The sequence below is a fragment of the Drosophila miranda genome, chromosome XR (assembly GCF_003369915.1).
Source record: "Drosophila miranda strain MSH22 chromosome XR, D.miranda_PacBio2.1, whole genome shotgun sequence".
Taxonomy (NCBI): domain Eukaryota; kingdom Metazoa; phylum Arthropoda; class Insecta; order Diptera; family Drosophilidae; genus Drosophila; species Drosophila miranda.
Window position 1 is genome coordinate 27,417,521 of NC_046674.1, and position 21,085 is coordinate 27,438,605.

Sequence of the window (21,085 nt, forward strand, 5' to 3'; positions counted from 1 at the left end):
AGCAATCAAATTGATACAATCTCTTTTCATTTTGCGGGCGGGCGATCTACTGATCTAGGTGTCTGGCATCTGCTCCTGTCCGCCCCACAATTTGTGCCCCAACCTGGCTTCAATTATTCATTGTTTGGGTCTCTATCGGCATCGCCTAATTAATGGGATGGGATAGGAGATCATCATTAAACATCGAAAAGAATGACTCACAGACTTGTCACATCCAATGCGGCGTTGATTCATTGCTGGAACTACGTCAATGGAACTATGTATTCCCATCCTTAGTGATTTTTTAAGAGGATCACAGTCATAATCACGTCTCAGAGGTACGCAGAAGTCTACTAGTATAAAGATTTGTGCAGTAGTCTAGTCGGGTTTTCCGCTCTCTGATGTAGGCAACAAATAATCCCTTTCTATGCGTTTCCCAGCTGTACTCAACCATCATCTGATCAAACTCATGTTTCCTTTCACAAAAAGTTTTTCTTTTCGAAGTTCTATTTTTCTTCCTCCTGAATCTCTTGATCAATATGTGAAATTTCTTCTTCCATTATCTATTAATTAATCTGGTATCATTCATCGATACATATACATATTTTCTCACTGACATTTTTTTGCTCTATCTAGTGTTGTGTCTCGTGCACTTCTTACGAGAGTTGGGAAGTTGACGTTCAACGGCTGGGCATCATAAGGTGGCCCAAGCGACCAAACCGAAGACTGTTCCGGGCGACACATACATATAACTTAACCGATCGCGTACATGCAGGAAGAAAAGATATTAGACTAATGATCGAGGAAAATTAGAACAAAACTGAACTACTAAGCATACTGAAATATTAAAAATATTAATACTACTTAATTACGGGCATTGTATATAAGTATATATTTTAAAAATAGAAAGGTTCGTTGTAGATATAATGTGGTGTAGGAAATTATAATCCGAGCATTAACGATTCATGCAAAGGTACCATATAGTTACTGGTGGATGTAATATGAATAGTGACGCTTATGAGTCTCAACAAGCCAGGGCTTTTTTTACGATTAACCAAGAATGAAAGGATTAAAAAGGAAGGCTTAGGTAAAGAATCCGTAAGGAGTCTGTTACAAAGTAAGCAGATCAAAATCAGCATTTAATCAATAGGAATAAAGAGATCGTAAAGAAACATCACGGTAAAGATGACAGTCGCTAAGAATTCAGCGATCAAAGTTTGATTCTTATTTCCTTTTCCTTTGTTTTATGCCAAACGTCTCTGTGTTGGATCTCCCTCATGGGTCTCCCTTTGCTGTCCCCTGTCGTCTTTTCCATACGAATACCATATCCAGCGCCAGGATCTGGAGAAGGGGCTGTTATAGTTGACCGATTTGTGTGGTTGGAAGAAGCTTAAATTATGTGGTGTGAAATGAGCTAAATAGTGCCGGAATGGCTTTAGGACAAGATACGGTCGGGGCTCTGCAGTATCAATTAACGCAGGGGCTGGCAGCGTCCTACGCGCAGTGCATTGGGTAGTGTTCTGCTGCAGCGCTGCCGCTCACCAGTACATTGTTACGTTCTGCTGCTGTCAACGCACAAAAACGCACTAAAATATGCGTGTCAACCTATGATTTAATTTATCATAATTAGCCAAATCTCTATCCATACAAGCCTTGTACCCATTCGATTCTGTGAACCATGCTCTGCTTATTCAAAAGCTCTCTTTATTAGGGTTCCCAACGAATCTTCTAGATTGGATTTTGTCCTATCTCTCTAACCGTACTCAACGTGTTTTGTTTTCTAACGTGTTGTCAAATACTGTTAATGTTACTTCAGGTGTTCCACAGGGAAGTCATCTGGGCCCGCTTCTGTTTATTTTATTTGTGAACGACCTTCCTCAAGTTATAACATACTCTACTACACTAATGTATGCTGATGATGTCAAAATCTGTCTTTCTTACTCTGATTGGTATTTGCACACACGCCTTCAACTTGATCTAAGTGAACTACTATTGTGGTGTTCAACTAATCTTCTTTTTCTGAACCTTTCCAAATGCAAACTTATGACATTTTACCGTCGCGCTCCTCATTCTGTCTCATATGTTCTAGGAAATCATGTCCTTGAGCGAATTTCGAGTTCAAATGACCTCGGAGTCCTTTTTGATCATAAGATGTGTTTCAACACCCATATAGCTGCAACTGTAAATAAAGCTAAGGGTGTTTTAGCGTTCATCAAGCGTTGGTCCAAGGAGTTTGACGACCCGTACGTTACGAAACAACTGTACATCTCCTTAGTACGTCCTATATTGGAGTATTGTTCTTGTGTGTGGAGCCCGCAGTATAAAGAGCAGCAGGCTGTTATTGAATCCGTGCAAAAGCAATTTTTAATTTTTGCCCTTCGGAACTTTAACTGGGACTCGGGTAGAATCTTGCCACCCTACCGGTCTAGGCTAAATCTTATCGACCTGCCGTCGTTGCACCATCGCAGAATATGCAATGGCGTAATGTTCGTGCACAAGCTCCTTCTTGGGACTGTTGACTCCCAAACTCTCTTGGGTCAGATTGACTTGGCCGTTCCATCCAGACCTACCCGTACTTTTAGGCCTATCCGTCTACCCATACGTAGGTCTAATTATGCTGATCATGAACCTTTTAGGGTTTTATGCCATAATTATAACTCCCTCTGTCAAACCCTATCCCCTGAACTGTCTCTTAAACTAATTGCATGCAATATTTATAATCATTTAAATTTAGCTAACTTTTAACTTATCTTTTTCCGCCTTTAGTAACTAAGTACCATTATTAACAGATAATTTGTTAATTTAATAAATAAATAAATAAAATAAAATAAAATTTGTCATACCATTCACAGCCTACAGAAACAAATCTCATTCCGATTCGAACATTTTTGGCCGAATCAACCGATTATGTAACTTCTTATCATCTAAGCATCTTATCCTAATAGATAATTGTTGCATAGAGTGTTTATGGACTGATTCTAGAACGTCCTGTAGTAATTTGTATCTGTTCTTTCATCCTCAATCTGTCTTTCAATGGTTTTCTCCAGGTAAACGTAGCTTTTTATCTCTTAGGTATCCTCTAACCATTGTCTCTTGCATTCTCCTGTTAATCCATTATCCTCCTGTTCCTGTTCCATCCTCTTCGAACTTTAGCTTCAAACTGCTTCTAAAGTCATATGTGAGTAAGGGATCTTTGCACTGGCACTGGCATGGGCTTGGACTTGGACTTGGTCTTGGGCCGAGCAGGGGTTCGCACGGTGCACATGGATAATCGTGTGAAGTATTCTTGGTCTTGGCCAATGGTCTTGGCAGTATGCAATTATGCAAAGTGCAAGTTCAACGGAAAAGGCCATGGTTTCATTTCGTTTTGTTTTGTTTTGTTTTGTTTTGTTTCGCTGTGTTGTCGTTGTCGCATTCATTGTTCCCTCTTGAGACTCGAGATTTGTTGTACTCTGTTGTGGGCTACCTCCCACCAAGCCCAGGCCCACTCCCCACGCTGATCATCATCATCATAATTTGCTGCTTCATTTGCCCGGGCACCGGGGCGGTGCACTTGGCCTGCGGTTTTGCTCTCGTCTTACGAGCACTTTCTGTTGTTCAATTATAATTAAATCTATTTGTAAATATAATTGGGGGGCGTGCAATGATGCAACATTGCTGTGGCTGCTGCTGCTGCTGCCTCCGTGGCTGTTGCTGTTGCTGTTGAGCGTGATTTGGTTTTGCAAATTAGAACATCGAAATGTGTTAACGCCCCCATCTTTCCCAGCTTCTCCACCCCATTCGATGCTACGCTCCTCCACCTCCATGAGCATTACGTATACGCTGCATACTTTCTGTGAAATGGTGCCTTTGCTCTGCCTTGGCGGCTGGTGGCTGTGTAATAAGCTTTTAGGCCTCGGCATTAAAGAATCATTGTCTCAGTGGCAGTCGCAGAGTTGGAGCCAAAAACTCTCAGGCCACTCTCAGGCCCATGTGCACACGTAGCCATGGCCAAGTCGTGTCATCGCCGGTCCGTGCCGGGCCGGGCCGGGCCTGAGAGTCGGCTCCCAGTTACTTGGTTAACACTTTTCACATGCCCGGCATGAAGAACAATGTTGTTCCACTCATATGGGGAGAGGCGGCAGCCGCATCGAGATCGACAGCCACAACTCTGACTCTGACATGTATCTGTGGATGATGACTATCGCTATTGACACACGTATCTGTATCTGTATCTATAACTAAAGAGTGGGAGAGATTATTATTTCTGCTGGTAGAATCAAAGGTACCCTTCAATGGATCCAGATGGAATATAAGGTATATATATGTTTAGATAGTGGAATGGATATTCTAAAGGATATATATATCAGCGGTGGGGAAAATCAGCGATACTCATGCACACGCAATGTATGTTGTTTTTTTTTCTATTCTCGGAGAATTCACATGTGCGTGATGGGAGCATAGATGTGCTAACGATAGCACATAGTATTTAGATATGTACATATATGGAGGAATAAACACATAGCTAGGACAAATGGATCAACTTTAACAATATTTTGGCTACATGGACTACCTATGAGAAGTTCTCGGAATATCTAGGAACATGCAAACCCTTTCACAAGTATCTCATCCCCAACTCCAACTCCATCTCCATTTCAATTTATTTTTATGATTCCAGACCGTTACATTTTAAAAATGAGTCACCTCTGGAGACCCGAAAATGAGGGGGACATTATGTGGACACTTACCCCCAGCCAGGCCTATGTCTGCCCTCGAACGTCAAGACGATAGTTGGTAACAAGTACCTCCTTTGTTGCCAAAAAAAAAAAAACCAGATCCGCTTGGGTTTCTCTTTTCTGGTAAGTAGTTTGTGGTACTCCGATACCTAGATACCCGCCGATATCCGAGATTTGAGTGGCTAAACAAAGACCTGGAAAGTGAAAATCCCCCATCCAGCCCCAGTGCGAACTGATTTGAAGCACTTTCAATGACTCACGTACGAAGTACTAGCCTCAATATTTTATCTAACTAAATCGCTGGCCTGTACTGCACTGGATATATGTACGAGTAAGTACTACGAGCGGTGTTTTTGGCCTGAATCATTTTGTTGCGGTTTGTTTTTGCCACGACTACGAGTATTTTGTGTTTTATGTTGGGCAATTAGTTGGCCCAGGGTCAAGTTAATGATTCAATTAGCATTTGTCATCATTGTTATGGCCCCTGCCGACTGAAGTGGGGGATAATTGATACCCAGATCGTGGGAATATTGATAATGATGGTGTCTCCCCCCGACCACACACCCTGTCATATGTAGATCAATTGTTCTGGGCTAGAAGTTTTACTAAGAGGTCGACCTATGGCTTACCTTAGTATACCTTTCTTGATCGGCTGCATAGAAATATTTATGATTGGGGATTGTCCAATAGTAGCAGCTGAGACTCTACCTCGGGGTGGATCGATAGAGCGTTGATAATACAGGTGATACAGTAAAAGTATCCTAAGTAACGCTCTCTCCATCGAAAGTTTTTGGGACTTTATTGGATAGAAGGAATATGTAATACCATCCACTGATAATGTTGGCAGTCCCATCAAGTAAGAGCATATCATTTGATAACCTTAGAAATACATCCAACATTATTTAGAAATTGAATTCTCCATTTCCTTAAGAATTAATCTTCTATTTGTATGGAGTCGAATGGGACCTACCGAAAATCTCTTTCTTTTTATCCACTCATCTATGAATATCTACTTTTGAATCCTATCTGATGAGAAAGACTTGATCAACATATTCCTAGGTGAATTCCTGAAAGAACATCCAGTCAAGATACCCCCGCAGAAAGACATTCGCTTGATCAGAGCTTGGCTCGTGTCATTCCCCTGAGAAATAGAGGTAGATCAGAGGCACTCGTGCTGCTCCAACTTCACAGCTCTCTCACCCACCACTCGACCAAAAGGTAAGCTGACAACAGAGAGAGAAGGAGAGAGAGAGAGCCACAAGCTTGGGCCCAATCCGTTGTGTATAAAAGCGAGTGCTGGGGCGGCATTCGGATCATTAGACAAGTGTCAAGTGGCGCGTGCGCAGTAGCCAGATCCAGTAAACAGTTCCAGACCACACACCCACAGGCGTCCACAACATGAAGTGCTTTGTAAGGCGGCGGAGACTCAAGCCAGGAGCTGGCTAGGATTACACAACCTATAGAATCTAAAACCTGATTGATTGATTTTGCAGTTCGTTCTGGTAGTTGCCAGCCTGGTGCTGAGCGTCTGGGCCGAGGACACGGCGGCGGTAGAGCCGGCTGCAGAAGGACCTCTGGCCGAGGATCAGGTGAGCGCGGCCAGCAGCTATGCCCCGCTGCAGGAGAAGAAGCAGGAGAAGCGCTATGTTGGTGGTTACGGTGGCTACGGCGGCTATTCTGGCTATGGCGGAGGGTACGGAAGTCCCCTGGGAGCGGGCTATGGTGGAGCCTATGGAGCGGCTGGCTATGGCAGTGGCGTGGGCGTTGGCGCCGGACTGGGCGTGGACAGCTACTACAATCCGTACAGCTCCCGGTCGCTGGGTGGCCTAGGTGAGGGTGAGCGCAACATGGAGTTCCCAGCTCTCTTCGGAGGTTCGGCTCGGCATATTCCAGAGTGATTAACACCTCTTTTGTTTTTTTGCTTCGCACAGATGGCTCTGCAGTTGCGGGATACGGGGGCTACGGCTCCGCCCTGGGCGGCTATGGATCTGCTTTAGGCGGCTACGGTTCCAGCCTGGGAGGCTACGGTTCAAGCCTGGGCGGCTACGGTTCCAGCCTGGGTGGCTACGGCTCCAGCTTGGGCGGCGTCGGCGGCTACGGCTCCTACAACTCGAATCCCTATGCGTTGTCGTCGTACTACAATGGGCGCCTGGGCAGCGGTATCGGCACCGGCACTGGCTATCCCTACTACAACACCCGCTTCGGAGCCGGCGGCTATCCCTCCAGCTACTACACTAGCAACTACGGCAACAGCGTAGTGGGCGGCGGCCTAGGCGCCCTAGCCGGTGGGGTGCCGCCCATCGGTTCCGGCTACAACTACGGAGCGGGAATCTCAGGCACCGTCTACTAGGATGGTATATCCCCGGCATCCGACATCCATCCGTTTATCCTCGCCCAACCCAACGTTCGACATCTAAGCTTAGTGGAATTTACTTCTTTTTTTTTTGTCTTCAACTTTTTTTTTAACTTAATTTTTATTTAAAAAAAAAATGCATAAAAAACATAAGTAGCCACGATCACGATAACTAATGTCAGATTGTTTTCCAGGGTATCGAAAGAGTACAGATCAGTAAAGTCAATTAATTTGATTGGGTGGAAGCAGAAAGCAGAAGAAGAAGGTTAAAGGCCATAGGAGCCATGCTTATCCTTGATCACCCAGAAGGAGTCCACAATGTCGCCGTCCTTGTCGTCGGATACCTGCTCAAAGTGCAGATGGGTGCCATTGTGCGCCTTGAGGCGGGTATAGCCATAGTCCTGAAAAAAAGGGACCAAACAAAATAATTAACAATTATTCCCTCCAGAAGATGGCCTCAACATATTGAGTAGATAGTTTGTTTTCAAATAATTCAACCTCTTAACCCTCTACTGATCTAAAACGACCAGCAAATTCCGAATTAATTGCATAAAAAAGCTATAAAAAAGTTTTCTTATACCGGAGATATCTACAAAGGGCAGAAATTGAAATGACTCTTGTATATGCTGTGAAGTTGGAAAGGAAACATCAAAAATATATCTCAAATCATGCTCTTCTAAGGTCTATCCCAAAATAGATCCCCAAATCAAGGGCTATTTAAGAAGCATACATGTCTGTCTGTCACATCAACCACCTTCGTCATATGTACATATGTAGATTCGATATTTGTATAAAGCTTTCAACTTACAAATAATAGAAAGAAATAATACAAACAGACAGGCCTATATGGTTATTCAATCCATAGTGCCCAAAACGAAATGAAAGAATTGGCATAGTCGAAGCATTTATACACTTTGTGTATTATTTCATTGCTTTTCCTTCTTCTTTACCTTACACACAGCAAAACAGTGCTTCAGAGTCTGCGATACTATTTTACTCCCTTCATTTGAGCATTGCTCAATCAGACCTCTACTATATGCATACATTTATGCACGTTGAAATTAAGATAATGCTTTAAAAGCATCTGCCCAATAGACTTTGGGATAGGATATAGAATGATTAAAAAAATCAGGCCATCCAGTTCCGACGGTCGACCTAAAGATGCCTAACTGAATCCCATTTTGAAGTGGTTTTACCAAGCATTATTGGATTTTTAACATACGTTGCTGTGGAAGGCGTTCCATGCGGGCAGATCATTGGAGAAAGGTTCGCGCTCCTCCTTGCAGCCGGCCGAGCCGGTAATGATATGAATGGGTGCCTTGGGATTCGTATATGGCTGCTGGACACTGCCGTTGTAGACCTTAAAGTCGTAGATTGGCCAAAGACGCGTGTAGAAGTGCTCGTGGGCGAAAATCTCCACGTCGACGCCGTGCTTGTAGAAGAGATCTTCGAGGCCGAACCATTTGATTAGGGGCAGGCCCTGGCGGATGTACGTCTCTAGTTTGCCGTCGCAGTCGTACTCCTTTTCGTCGCTGCAATACATCGGACGGTGGCCGTACGTAATGATCCAGGGTCGCTTAGCGCGATTCTCGGGCAGATTGGCCTCGGCCAGGTCGCGCTCCAGCCAATCGAACTGTTTCGTCAGCAGTTTGACGCCATAGTTGAGGAAGTAGTAGACCTCGGTCGAGAAGGAGACAAAGTGCACGGGCCCCAGATCAAAGCTGTACCACAGGCTGTCCGTCTCCCCGGGCATGTTAAATCGCGCACGATAGTTCGAGAAGTTGCTGCAAGACAAACCAAAAACCAAAGAAGATTAGGATGGGTTCCTCCGATAACATAGAGAGGTATGTATAGGCCACTGGCCCACTTACTACTTCTCCTCGTGGTTGCCCGGACAGACCATATAGGGCACGTAGGCCGTCACTGTCTCGATTTGGCGCATGAAGGCATCGCCCACTGCCGCATTGTCCGTGTCCATGTCGTAGGCAAAGTCACCCACATGGATGATGGCATCGTACATCCCCCGCTCCGTATCCTGCTGTATCCGGCCCAGCGACTGGGCATTCTCGTTGCCCATGTCCCCGAAAATGGCCAGCGATGGCGACCAGTTTTCGCCCGCGGGCGGCGTCTTAAAGCTGAACACCGGCGACCAGCCCAGCTCACTGCCGCAGCTGTACTCGTACCGGGTGTCCGGCTCCAGATCCCTGAGTATCACATTGTGCACGTACTGCTGGCGAGCCTTGTGGCCGCCGTCCACGAAGCGCTGCCAGGTGCCTTTCACCACGATCAGCTTGTCCTTGGCGTAATTCCGCGCGTAGTTCACCAGCGAGGCGTTGGGAGAGCTGCGCGTCGACCAGGTTACCGTGATGTCCCTCAGGCTGTCTGCAATGCAATGGCAAGAGTGTGGTTTTTGGTTGAAATTCAATTAAAAACGAGAAGTGAGGTAACTGCCCACAAGAAAATTGTAGTCTAATGGTAGATGCTGCTTAGTATAAATACCTAGACGTGTTCGTATAGATATTGCCTACTTATTAGGCAGTGGCTCAGACTTAAGTAAATCTATATTATTGTTCGCTAATTGCGGTGCCCACTGTACCGAAAGATTGTTGCTCCCCTCTCTTTATCTCGCTCTTTTTTTTTGTTTTGTTAGCAGCAACACATAAGCTATTCTCGCACTAAAGGCCTTCCCGCTTAGTCTTGATCTAACACTTGATTCGTTTTGTACTGGATCGGATCGTGCTGTCTTCATAGTCATAGTGTACATTCAAATAGTTTATAAGTATTCATAGCATGGTCTTTAATTAGTCTACTTGTGAACGTATTCTTGAACATCCGCATAGTATATATGGGAATTTCAATGGAAAGGCCAACTAATTAAAAGTCTATAAAAACACATTTCCATACAATTCTGTCCCGATAAACTTAACAAATTTTACCAATTGACATATGTATCATTTTATTAGCTATTAAAATCAGTATGCGGTACTTCAATAACCATGTTTCCTTTACATATCTTCCATAAGAAAGATGATTTATGATTCAGGTTCTCCCACAAAGTCTCTCCAAAATATGCAAATATCTTTAAAAAAATGCACAGAAAAATGCAAAAGTGGAAATACTCATATATTAGTATTAATTATTAATTAAGTATTATTAAGTATTAGCGCAACAAAAAAATTGTAGTTTACTTCTATTTAAATAGCTATTCCATTTCGATTCCATTATGAGACAAATAATTATATCCGATAAATGATTACATTTTCTCGAGGATTGGATAATTGTTGAGCGTTATTTTATTGAAATATTCGAAATTTTTAAGGACAAAAAGAAGGTATCTGAAGTTTCTCCCTGTAACATTCAACCATTTCGCACCACTCAGTAAGGACCACTAGCTTCCTTAAGATCTCATGCGCATCAGCAAGGTTCGTTCAAAAGTTAGATTTCTTCCGATTTTAGCGGTGGGCGAGTATGGGAACTGTGACAATGCGAATATTGGTTTAGTTCTGGTTTTATTTGTACATATATCGTATAAAAAGAGATTACATATGATAAAATGGTATATAGATAGGTATATAATTAGATTGTGACAGTTATAGTTGGTGCTAATACAGATACATTATACATACATATACATATAAGTATACATATACATATATATTTCGTTGTTACAAAAATAAAAAACACTATTTAGAAACCTTTAAAATATCTTGTGTAAGATTTGTGGGAGTTATCACAAAGATTCCAGCTATAGCAGAGATCAAATCACAGATCAGACCCGTAGGCGCCGTGCTTGTCCTTGACCACCCAGAAGTGATCGATGACCTCGCCCTTCTTGTCATCCGATACCTGTTCAAAGTACAGGTGGGTGCGGTTGTGGGCCTGCAGACGCAGATATCCAAAGTCCTGGCTGTGGAAAGCGCTCCAGGGTGGCATGCGCTCGAGGAAGGGTTCGCGGCCCTCATGGTTACCAGCAGCCCCCGAAATAATGTGAATGGGTGCACCGGGGTTTACATACGGCTCGGCCAGCGAGCCATTGTACACCGTATAGTTGTACATGGGCCACATCCGCTCGTAGCAATGCTCGTGGGCCCACAGCTCCACGTCCACGCCGTACTTGTAGAAGAGCGGCTCCAGGCCGAACATTTCTAGAAAGGGCAGACCCTTACGTACGACGGTCTCGTGATTGGTGCAGTCATCACTGTTGGCATTGCTACAGTACATGGGACGATGGCCGAAGGTGATGATCCACGGACGCTTCTGGCGGTTCTCCGGCCGATTCGCCTCGATCAGGTCCCTCTCCAGCCAGTCGTACTGCATCACGATCTGCTTAAGACCGAACTGTGTGAAGTAGTAGAACTCCGTGCTGAAGCCTATAAAGTGCACTGGTCCCATGTCGAAGCTGTAGAACATATTCTCCGATCCGCCCGGCATGCTGAACCGGTTGATGTAGTGCGAGAAGTTGCTGCAGCGATGGATGGGGATTAATCTGCTCTGCATCTGACCGAGCGTATCCACTTACTACTTCTCCTCGTGATTGCCCACGCAGACCATGTACGGTACATAGGCGGCCACTGTCTCCACCTGGCGCATGAACTCGTCGCCCACCTCCCCGTTCTCGTTGCACATGTCGTAGGCAAAGTCGCCTACATGGATGACGGCATCGTACATGCCCCGCTGCGTCTCCCGCTGCAGGGCCGGCAATGAGGCGGCATTCACCACACCCATGTCCCCGTAGATGGCCAGCGAGGGCGACCAGTCGCTGTGGCTGAACTGCGTACGGAGCCAGTAGGTGGCTGACCAGCCCAGCTGGCTGCCACAATGGTAGCGGTACGTGCTATTCGGCTCCAGATTCGTCAGCGTCACCTGCGTTAGTGTGTGAGTGTTTGTGTGCGTGTGTGTGTGGCACATCAGGGGATACTCACGCGATGGATGTACTGTGTGGCCTTCTTGGGTCCGCCATCCACAAAGGCTGTGGGTCCTTGCGGCGCCTTTGCCAGTCGCTGCAGTCCCTCGATGCCGAACTCGCAGATCGATTCGTTGGTGTTGTCGCGCGTGTTCCAGGTAACGACCATGTCGAGCACGCTTTCTGCAGGGGCGGAGCACACGGCAAACCGAGATTAACTTTGATCCACACTCAAACATACACGCACAAGCACACACCACAGCCTACCCAAAGGCAAATCCGTTCAGTTTTTGCATCTTTTTTTGGTTGATAAAAGCAGTTTAATGAGAGAAAGGTACACAGAGATACAACAAGCGATAGTCGTATAGATCCGACCATAAGTTAAGCCCCGCCATTCGGAATCGGTGGATCGAAGTAGGGAGGAGACTCTACTCTTTCACTGGAATCGATCGAACTGCTAGTAGTTCTACTAAGAACCCTCGCCTGTAGGAAACAATATAAACTACTTAAAATAAAGTAAAAAAATAAAATATGATAATAGAACGGTCCAAAAAAAGCACATACAAAAGAATACACAATTTAAAGGATTGATGCTCCCATTCTTTTGGCAATTTTAGCTTAAATTTACCAAGAAATAGTTTACCAAACATGTTGGAAGAATTGTTTCAAGCATTATTGAATATTTATCTCTTAAAAACGAGCGTTTTGTAAGTTAAAGTATCCATTACACGACAGAAAAACAAAATAATCGTACAACGGATTTGGAAACGAGTACAAAAAGACTCAGAAAAGAGCGTTTAGCGAACGACTACACGAAGAACGAGTGATACGTGGTCTTAGAATCGTCTCGTAAAAAATATCTATCATAAAATGCTCGCCAACGAAATATTTCACTGCCACAAAATCGCTTTCAATGGCTTTCAAGAAGCCTGCCCAACGCTGTTCTATAAGATACGGATATGCAGACATACATATATACATAGGGGTACATAAATGCCTTTCCTGCCATACAGACCAAACGGACATTGAAATAAAAAGCTGCTGGCGCTCACAAAGTACATAGAAATATACAAAATAGATCCCTCCACCTCGTGTTCCGATTTCAATGCGGGTATCGGGGCTCTTACAATATATGTTTGTATACTTATATGTGTATTAATATTAAATGCACTTGCAAAAGTAGTATCCACATAAATGGCTGAACCATTGAATTGTCTAATTAAAATACAGTTTGCTGTTTGTTCTGGGCTCGACTGGGGAATGTTACAGCTGCCTGCTAAAGCTAATTCCTAAGTGGTGATCTAGAATGTGCGCTACTAATACTGCCACTAATTCTACAGTTCCTGCAGTGGCTACAGGTGCTCCGGTTTTTACCGGTTGCCGATTGACCGAGACTCGTTCAGCTTGGTTTGGCCTGGGCCTCAGTTCTGATTCTGATAGCTGCCGTGATGTGATTTGATTAGCCAGAATTGATCTATGATGGCTCCGTTCTGGTCGTCGGAGACCTGCTCGAAGTGCAAGTGGGTGCGATTGTGGGCCTTGAGGCGGGTATAGCCATAGTCCTGGCTGTGGAAGGCACTCCATTCGGGTATTTTACCCTTGAACGGCTCACGTCCCTCATTGCACCCGGCCGAACCCGTCACAATATGGACCGGCGCACCGGGATTCTCGTAGGGCGAGCCCTGGAGCGTTCCATTGCGCACCTCGTAATCGTAAATGGGCCAGAGACGCTCGTACGAATGCTCGTGGGCCCAAATGGCAACATCCACGCCAAATTCGTAGAGGAGCGACTCCAGTCCGAACATGTGGACAAAGGGCCAGCCAACTCTGGTGAGGGTCTCCGAGTGGGTGCAGTCGTTGTCGTTTTCGTTGCTGCAGTACATGGGCCGATGGCCATAGATGATGATCCACGGACGCTTCGAGCGATTCTCAGGCAGATTGGCCTGCTCCAGGTCCCTCCTTAGCCATTCGTACTGAAAGACCAGGCTCTTGACGCCGTAATTCATAAAGTAGTAGACCTCCGTCGAGATGCCGATGAAGTGCACGGGCCCCAGATCGAAACTGTAGAACATGTTCTCCGTCCCACCCGGCATGCTGAATCGGGCTCGATAGTTGGAGAAATTGCTGCACGGAAACCACACGGTATTAGACCTTTCCTCCCCTACACACCTCCACCGACTACTCACAACTTTTCTTCGTGGTTGCCCGGCACCACCATGTAAGGTAAGTAGGCGGCCACTGTCTCGATCTGCCGCATAAACTCATCCCCGACGCGCGCCTCCTTCGTGTTCATGTCGTAGGCAAAGTCACCCACATGGATGATGGCATCGTACATTCCCTGCTGCGTCTCCTGCTGCAGACGGGCCAGCGACTGGGCATTCTCGTTGCCCATGTCCCCGTAGATGGCCAGCGAGGGCGACCAGTCCGCGTCGGCGGCGGGTACCGTTCGAAACTGATAGACGGCCGACCAGCCGAGGGCGCTGCCGCAGTGATAGGCATAGGAGGAGTTCGCCTCCAGCTGGCTAAGCGTCACCTAAGTGGAGGCAATGAGAGCAGGATGGATGAGTGTCTCGCTCGGACTCCGCTCGCTGTACAGATCTAAACGCATACCCTGTGGATAAACTGCGTAGAGTGCTTACGGCCGCCATCCACGAACCTGGTGGCCGTGCCGTGGGCACGCTGATTGAGCCTGGAGGGGGCCTGTCCGGCCACTATCAGTCCGTACTCGACAACGCTGGCCGTATCCGGCGGCAAGCTGCGCGTTGACCAGGTGACAACCATCTCGCTGGCGGTGCGCTCTGGCGAGGTTGAAGCCAAGAATGTGGGAATGCAGAAGAGAGAAACAAACTTGAGCAATTTCGTTTTTGGCCAAAAAGGGGGTTTGGTTCGGTATTCGTTTCAAAAAGTGCATCAGAGGTATTCAAGATCAAATGTCGTTGCTGATTAATTTCTGTTGTTTTTTTGTTTTTGTTTGCTTTGTTCCCTAGCTCTTTTGTTATTGTTTTCTTATCGCATTCGGTTCCACAGAAACTAGCACACAAAAGCTGCTCAGATTACGCCCTTATCGCTATAATAATAGGGGTTAGCCCCACATCACACACACGTTTCAGGTCCGAGTTCTAAATTTGGAAATAGTATTTGTTTTCCCAATATGTTTACTTGGGCGGTTATTTTTAAAAGAGAGTACAGCTATGACAGCTGCAGGAGATTCAAGACGAGTTTTTCCCCCCAAAACGAAATCGAATGCGTAATCTGCACTTATAATTATTACAATTAGCCAACAGTTCCCCTGAGTGCAGTCGTCCATCAGTCTGCCTTTGCTCCACTTGGGGGCGATTGACGTGCATGTGACGATGGGTAGAGCTGTAGCAACTGGAACGTTCCCCCGCCCTTGGGATTGGGGTTGGGAGTGGAGGGAACCAGTGCGCGATTTGATTCGCTTGCAATATTGTGTGCTGGGATTGTACAGTCGATGGGTGAGAAAGCGCTGTTCATTTGGACACATTATGCATGCATGCACACACACTCATTCTCACAGATAAACAAATGCACGAACATAAAAAGGCATTTTATATAATGAAAGACTCACCGCCAAAGGCCAGATGCACTTGCTCCGGCTGGTAGTGGACAATGCTGACCTCCTCCTGATCAGCCCCCACCACTTGGGGGATGAAGCCAATGCCGCCGCCGGCCACCAGGATTAGAGACGTCAGCAGCAGCAGGTGTTGCAAGGACTCCATGTTTTGTTGTTAGTTTATGTTTTTCCGCTTGTGGTTGCACTTTACTGGAGCAATAACATTGCCAAATCACAACTGCGTCGTTGATATCTTCGTTGTTTGTGCTTGTGTATTGTTGCTGTTTAGTGACGTGACGACGCGGACGTTTACGAGAACACAAACAAATTAATTCGCGCGAGTATGGAAATATAGGGGCAATATATAGAAAGTGCAGAGCGGGAGCAGTGTGGCCATAATGCTTTCTGCTCGAAAAACTGCCTAGTGCGACCATACAAAATTATTGATGTAAGGTAATTACAGACTTTGCTGACTGACTAATTGTAAAGACAGAGATAACCTTATTTCTTATTTCTCTCGCTCACACTGCATCCTTTTCTCATTGCAGTGAAGTGAAGTGGCAGTATAGCGCTTTATAAAATTTAATGTGTTCTAAAAAATTCGAGTAAACTGTGTTTTTTCTATGGTCAATATATCAAGTTCTTTGAGCATTTTAATACATCGATAAGAAGACGTATTGTATTAATAGCTAATATAGCAAAAAAATGTATTTTTAATTATTTAATGAACAATATGGTCGAGTCGATAATAATAACTTTGAAACTATTTTTTCATTGAAATATACTAGCTATAATTAACATGCGTTATTTCACACATGATGGTAACAGCCGATAATGGAGTAAAAAATATCGATTCAGGGCAATAAGTTTAAAATCTCGGGACTATCGATATACTAATCCATACTTCTTTCCAGGGTGACCATTTTTCCTCCCATTATGTAGGAAATGTGTAGTTACCGTGTAATTCTTTTCCCCGACGCCGCAAATTATTATCCAGATTATTCGCGCGTAAAAAATAATTTCTGCTTTATCAAGGCTGCATATAAAACTATCATAAAAGAAAAGAATTTATTAAAATGGATAGTGAAGTACCTGAAGTGGTAAGTGGTTTATGCTTGTGGTCGCCAGTCGCCTGTGAAAATTAACATGAACAAATTTTTTCAGGCTCAAAATGCCGGCGATGTCATCAAGACTCCCAACACCGTTGAACTGGTAAACTTTGCTCCCATTGAAATAAGCTCGGAATCAGATTCCGACTCCGAGTCGATGAGCTCGAGCGGCTCTGAATCAAAATCGCAGCTTAAGGAATACCAGGAGCAGGAGCTGAAAGCAGAGTTTGACAAATTTTCGAATTATAGTAACTTGACGTACCGCCAAGTGATGCGGATGAGCGAGATAGCCTAGTACGTATAACTAATTGCAAGAAATTACACAATTCTGACTGTAATGTTGTTTTATCCGCAGCAAACTGAACGATTATGATTCGATTATGGAGGCTGCTGTGCAGTTCAAAAAGATTGCCATAATGCCACCAGAAATATGGCGCAAATACCTGCACGTCCGTCTCCTGGTGACCCATTCTCCCGATGAGCATGTTGCATTCGAGGAGGATTGCGCCGAAGCCTTGAACTCCTATTATGGTAAGCCCAGCAGCAGCACTTATTCGCCTTTTTTGCCATCTTATTTATCTTGTCATCTGTCACCTGTAGATGTCGATTTGGCCAATTTAATATGCAACTATTTGCTTGCCCAGAAGAACTGCAGCAACATCACGCTGTGGTCGTCGCTGCTGTCCAAGTACTCTTTGGAGAATCCCGATTTTATAGAAAAACTGCAAGAACTCTTGGCCTCTGCGCCAGATGCAGACAAACAAGCAGATGCTTTTAAAGCGGAGATGGAAAGTCGCTGCATTAACTGGAACTCTGATGAAGCGAAGTGCACCGAGTTGGCTGAGCTTTTGGACCAATACAAGAAATGGCTGAGCCCCCTCATACATGATCGGCGTGAGCCCGTCGACTGGGAGTGCTTCACCCCGGTCCACATTCTCCAACTGGAGGAAATCAATAAGATGGACTACACCGACGAGATTCGTGATTCTTTGGCCTGCGCGGTATTTGAAATAACCATCTCGCATTTTCCGCAAGTCGAACGAGTTTGGCTCGACTACATAAACTACACAAACAAGAGTGTCAAGCGACCCACTGGCGGGTACCAGATCAGCAGCGCCCTGGATCTGGCCAAACGCGCTGCGATGAGCACATACAGCAAACTGGTGAACCACAAGCTCATCCATTTAATGGAGACCGAAGGACACACCGTTCAGGAGGTGGATAACGTGCTGAAGGGTATCTTCCACAGACTGGCCGTCAACACAAAGGCGACGGTGGAGCTGCATTTGGACTACTTGGCGTTTAGGGTACGCCAGTGCGATGTATCGGACAGCGATCAGTGCACACGCGTGCGTGAGAGATTCGATGGGGCCTGGAATACACTCTCCGATTTGTACGGCGAGAAGGCCGACACCAGCTATGAGGTGCTCCAGCTCTATGCCCAAGTGGAGTATGCCAAATTTAAGAATCCAGCACTGGGCTACAAAATCTGGGAGTACATCATGTGTAAGCGTTTGTTTTGTTGGCCTTGCCCTGCAAGTACTTTTCTTCGTATTTCTAAAAATTGGTACATTTTTCTTTTGCGCAGCTTTCGATGAGAGTCAGCAGAGCGGTTACCTTTGGATGACGTGGGCCCAAATGGAGTCGCAGTTTAACGGCGGTGTTCGTTGTCGCGATGTTCTGAATTTGGCCCTGAAGCAGCCTTTCCTGAAGGATGGTAATTTTGTTCTCGAACAATATCGTCGCTACGAGCGCTGCCATGGGGACTACAAGTCCATAACCACATGCCAGAAGATAAAACTGCCGGCAGAGCCCGACCATGGCATTCACAGACACCAGCAGCATGCCCGCGAGCAACTAAGAGAGAGAAAACCGTACAGGACGTCTCAGCCACCATTGCGAGCCCAAGCATCAGTACGTGCCACAGCAGCACCACGCGCCAAAGCAGCAGTGCCGCCACGCGCCACAAAAGCAGCACCACGCGCCACAGCAGCACCTCGTGCCACAGCAGCACCACCAGTCTCAGGTCTCAAGTACTCAAGTGAGTAACAAAAGAAAGAAACGTAAGAATATATAAACTACATATATTATGTTTGATTTCAGCGGAACTTGAAAAAACCAAAGTGTTTGTTAAGAACATACTGCCAAATGCGACAACTGAAACTCTTAACGAACTCTTTGCCACCTGTGGCACGTTGAAGGATGTTCGCATAGTCCAGAAAAAGCTAACAATCGGCAGCCGACAGTACAAGACACGCAAAAACATTGCTTACATTGAATACGAGCAGGCTGAATCAGCCCAGAAGGCTGTTGAACAATTGAATGGCCATAATCTAAACGGATCTGTGGTAAGAAAATATTCTCCCAAGGAACAAAAGAGCTTGCAGAAATCTAATCATTGCCTCCACCAGCTATCTGTTGCCATTTCTGATCCCCCACCAAAGACCTCGAACATCAGAACAGCCAAACGTCGTGTGGCCACATCGCTAATACCGACTATTGTGACCCGTGAGATGCTGGCCGCCAAGCGTCGCAAGGTGCTGTCGCTTGATAACGAGGCAGATGCGGCCACCAAGACAGAGGATGTGGATATGAAAGATGGGGACAAAGCCACTGCTATAGCCCCAGCTACAAACCCAGATTCCTGCAATACACCATTAACATCGCCAGAGAAGCCCAAGTCCAACGAAGATTTTCGTAAACTACTCGGCTGAAAAATGAAACTAGAACTTTAATTAGAATTACTTTAAGTTTAATTTGTTTTCTAGAACAGGCGCGTCTGTGACGATCTTTTGTTTTTTTTTTTTTTTCTAATTGTTGTAGAGGGGCAAGGAAACCTGCGCCGCGCCCGCACACCCGTCACACAAATATACGCCATGCGTACGGACGTGCTTTAATGTTGTTCCCCACCCACCATTTCCGGCATATGCCGCACAGCAGTTTATGAATGAAACAAAGTAAATAAATGTACAAAATGTGGAATAGCAATGACATGTTCTTTATTTATGTCCGGAATTTGACGCTCTTGGTTACAGTGGCCTTAATGCCAGACATTTCGCCGCCATAGCGTTGCGTCTCCTTGCGTACAGAACGAACGGCGCCCTTGCGCCGGATGAGTGCCTTGCGGTATTTGCCGCGATGCTTTACGCGGGGATTGCGCAGCTCCTTCTTGCGATGTGGGGTGAGACCCTTGTTTTTAGCCATTTGATACGTGATGCCGCGGCGCACAGCTTCGGCTTCAGGGTCTTCATCATCGTCCTGTTGGTCAGGCATCAGTTGAGCGTCCTCGTCGTCGCTGCTGTCATCACTTATGTCTTCAGCTGTCGCTGTCGCTGTGCCGTTCTCCTTTCCGTTTCTCTGCTCGAATTTGTTGAGGATCTGTAGTTTGGCCTTGCGCTGAGCCACATCGAGGACTGTGAAGGCATCACCATCCTGGATGCGTTCGAGCAGAGCCTCCAGCTGGGGCTTGATGTACGTGTCATAGCGTGACGTCAGTTGCTCACGCAGCTGCTTCAGTTGCACGAGACGTTTTATCACGGGATGCAGCTTGACATTGCTGCGCCTGGCCTTGAGCAGCAGGTAGTAGGACACGTTGGAGCAGTAGGTGGCCAGGACGTTGTGGTAGACACTGGCGAACTCCAGGGCCGGCACCATGGGCACTTGATGGTTGCGCACGTAGTTGAGCACGGGCGTAATCAGCTGTTGAACCTCGCCCAAATGCAGATGGAAGTCCTGGGTGAGGCCGAGGAACTCGGGCGAGTCCTTCTGTAGCAGCTGCAGGCGCTCGCGCCCCGTGAGACCTGTCAGATCGGCGGTAACCTTGATGCCAGATTTGGCAACATCGCCGTCCACCTCTTCGTCACTGATGGCAGCAGGCACATCGTCTAGCTGGAAGTCAGCCTCGCTAAATCGCTTGGCCAGGCGCAGCTGAATCTTTTTGGCCTCCTCTTCCTCGGCCTTAGCCTCCTCCTCCTCCTGGGCGTTGTAGCTGCTGTAGTCGGGGTCCACAAAGTCTGTGTTGTAGTAGGTGCTTCGCCTGGTGCCCCAGTCCATGGTGTTCGGCAAGTGGGCATCATCATCGTCGGCCCCTTCGATGTCGCTGTCGCGCATCAGGTCAGCAACATTGTCATCCTCCTCCTCATCTTCATCGCTGAATGCTAAAATCTCCTGTGGTGCAGATGCGTCTTGTTTGCGCTTGTTACGCTGCTTGCGCAAGTCTTCCAGGATCTCGCGCTCATCTTCATCATACTCCTGCTCGGAGCCGGTCAGCTCATAATCATCTGCTTCACTGTCCATTTTAAGTAAATTTAAAAACAATTTCGGCCACAGCACGTGCGTGGTAAACAAACTCAGAGCTGCTGTCGATAGCGGTCTTTCCTAAACAGAAGCGATACATCGGCGCCGATATACTGCTGCACCAACCACAATGAAAATATTTTAAAAGATTATCGA

The 21,085-nt window shown here is 46.1% G+C and overlaps 4 protein-coding genes across 8 annotated transcripts; 2 read left to right on the forward strand and 2 right to left on the reverse strand.

Annotated features, from left to right (window-relative positions):
* Nucleotides 1-5,999: 5,999 nt before the first annotated feature.
* LOC108151095 (glycine-rich cell wall structural protein 2) lies at nt 6,000-7,223 on the forward strand. 2 transcript variants are annotated; one of them, XM_017279488.2, is made up of 3 exons: nt 6,000-6,104; nt 6,188-6,530; nt 6,626-7,223. In XM_017279488.2, the coding sequence occupies exons 1-3, from the start codon at nt 6,093-6,095 to the stop codon at nt 7,042-7,044; spliced, it is 774 nt and encodes a 257-aa protein (XP_017134977.1). In that variant the 5' UTR covers nt 6,000-6,092; the 3' UTR covers nt 7,045-7,223. The 2 variants fall into 2 exon arrangements, with proteins under 2 accessions (XP_017134977.1, XP_017134978.1); XM_017279489.2 differs by having other exon boundaries at nt 6,188-6,524.
* On the reverse strand, nt 7,133-16,116 carry LOC108151091 (acid phosphatase type 7). 4 transcript variants are annotated; one of them, XM_017279481.2, is made up of 5 exons: nt 15,540-15,956; nt 11,970-12,133; nt 11,567-11,910; nt 8,270-8,831; nt 7,133-7,448 (listed from the first exon to the last, which is right to left on the reverse strand). In XM_017279481.2, the coding sequence occupies exons 1-5, from the start codon at nt 15,688-15,690 to the stop codon at nt 7,314-7,316; spliced, it is 1,356 nt and encodes a 451-aa protein (XP_017134970.1). In that variant the 5' UTR covers nt 15,691-15,956; the 3' UTR covers nt 7,133-7,313. The 4 variants fall into 4 exon arrangements, with proteins under 4 accessions (XP_017134970.1, XP_017134968.1, XP_017134969.1 ...); XM_017279479.2 differs by lacking the exons at nt 11,567-11,910; nt 11,970-12,133 and adding an exon at nt 8,919-9,429 and having other exon boundaries at nt 15,540-15,943; XM_017279480.2 differs by lacking the exons at nt 7,133-7,448; nt 8,270-8,831 and adding an exon at nt 10,538-11,509 and having other exon boundaries at nt 15,540-16,015.
* Nucleotides 16,117-16,449: 333 nt separating this feature from the next.
* On the forward strand, nt 16,450-19,621 carry LOC108151086 (RNA-binding protein 4F). Its single transcript, XM_017279472.2, has 7 exons — nt 16,450-16,624; nt 16,689-16,927; nt 16,989-17,164; nt 17,234-18,139; nt 18,222-18,674; nt 18,737-18,981; nt 19,045-19,621. Exons 1-7 carry the CDS (start codon nt 16,601-16,603, stop codon nt 19,345-19,347), a joined length of 2,346 nt encoding a protein of 781 aa, XP_017134961.1. The 5' UTR covers nt 16,450-16,600; the 3' UTR covers nt 19,348-19,621.
* LOC108151092 (something about silencing protein 10) lies at nt 19,596-21,014 on the reverse strand. Its single transcript, XM_017279482.2, has one exon. The coding sequence runs from the start codon at nt 20,927-20,929 to the stop codon at nt 19,637-19,639; it is 1,293 nt and encodes a 430-aa protein (XP_017134971.1). The 5' UTR covers nt 20,930-21,014; the 3' UTR covers nt 19,596-19,636.
* Nucleotides 21,015-21,085: the final 71 nt, after the last annotated feature.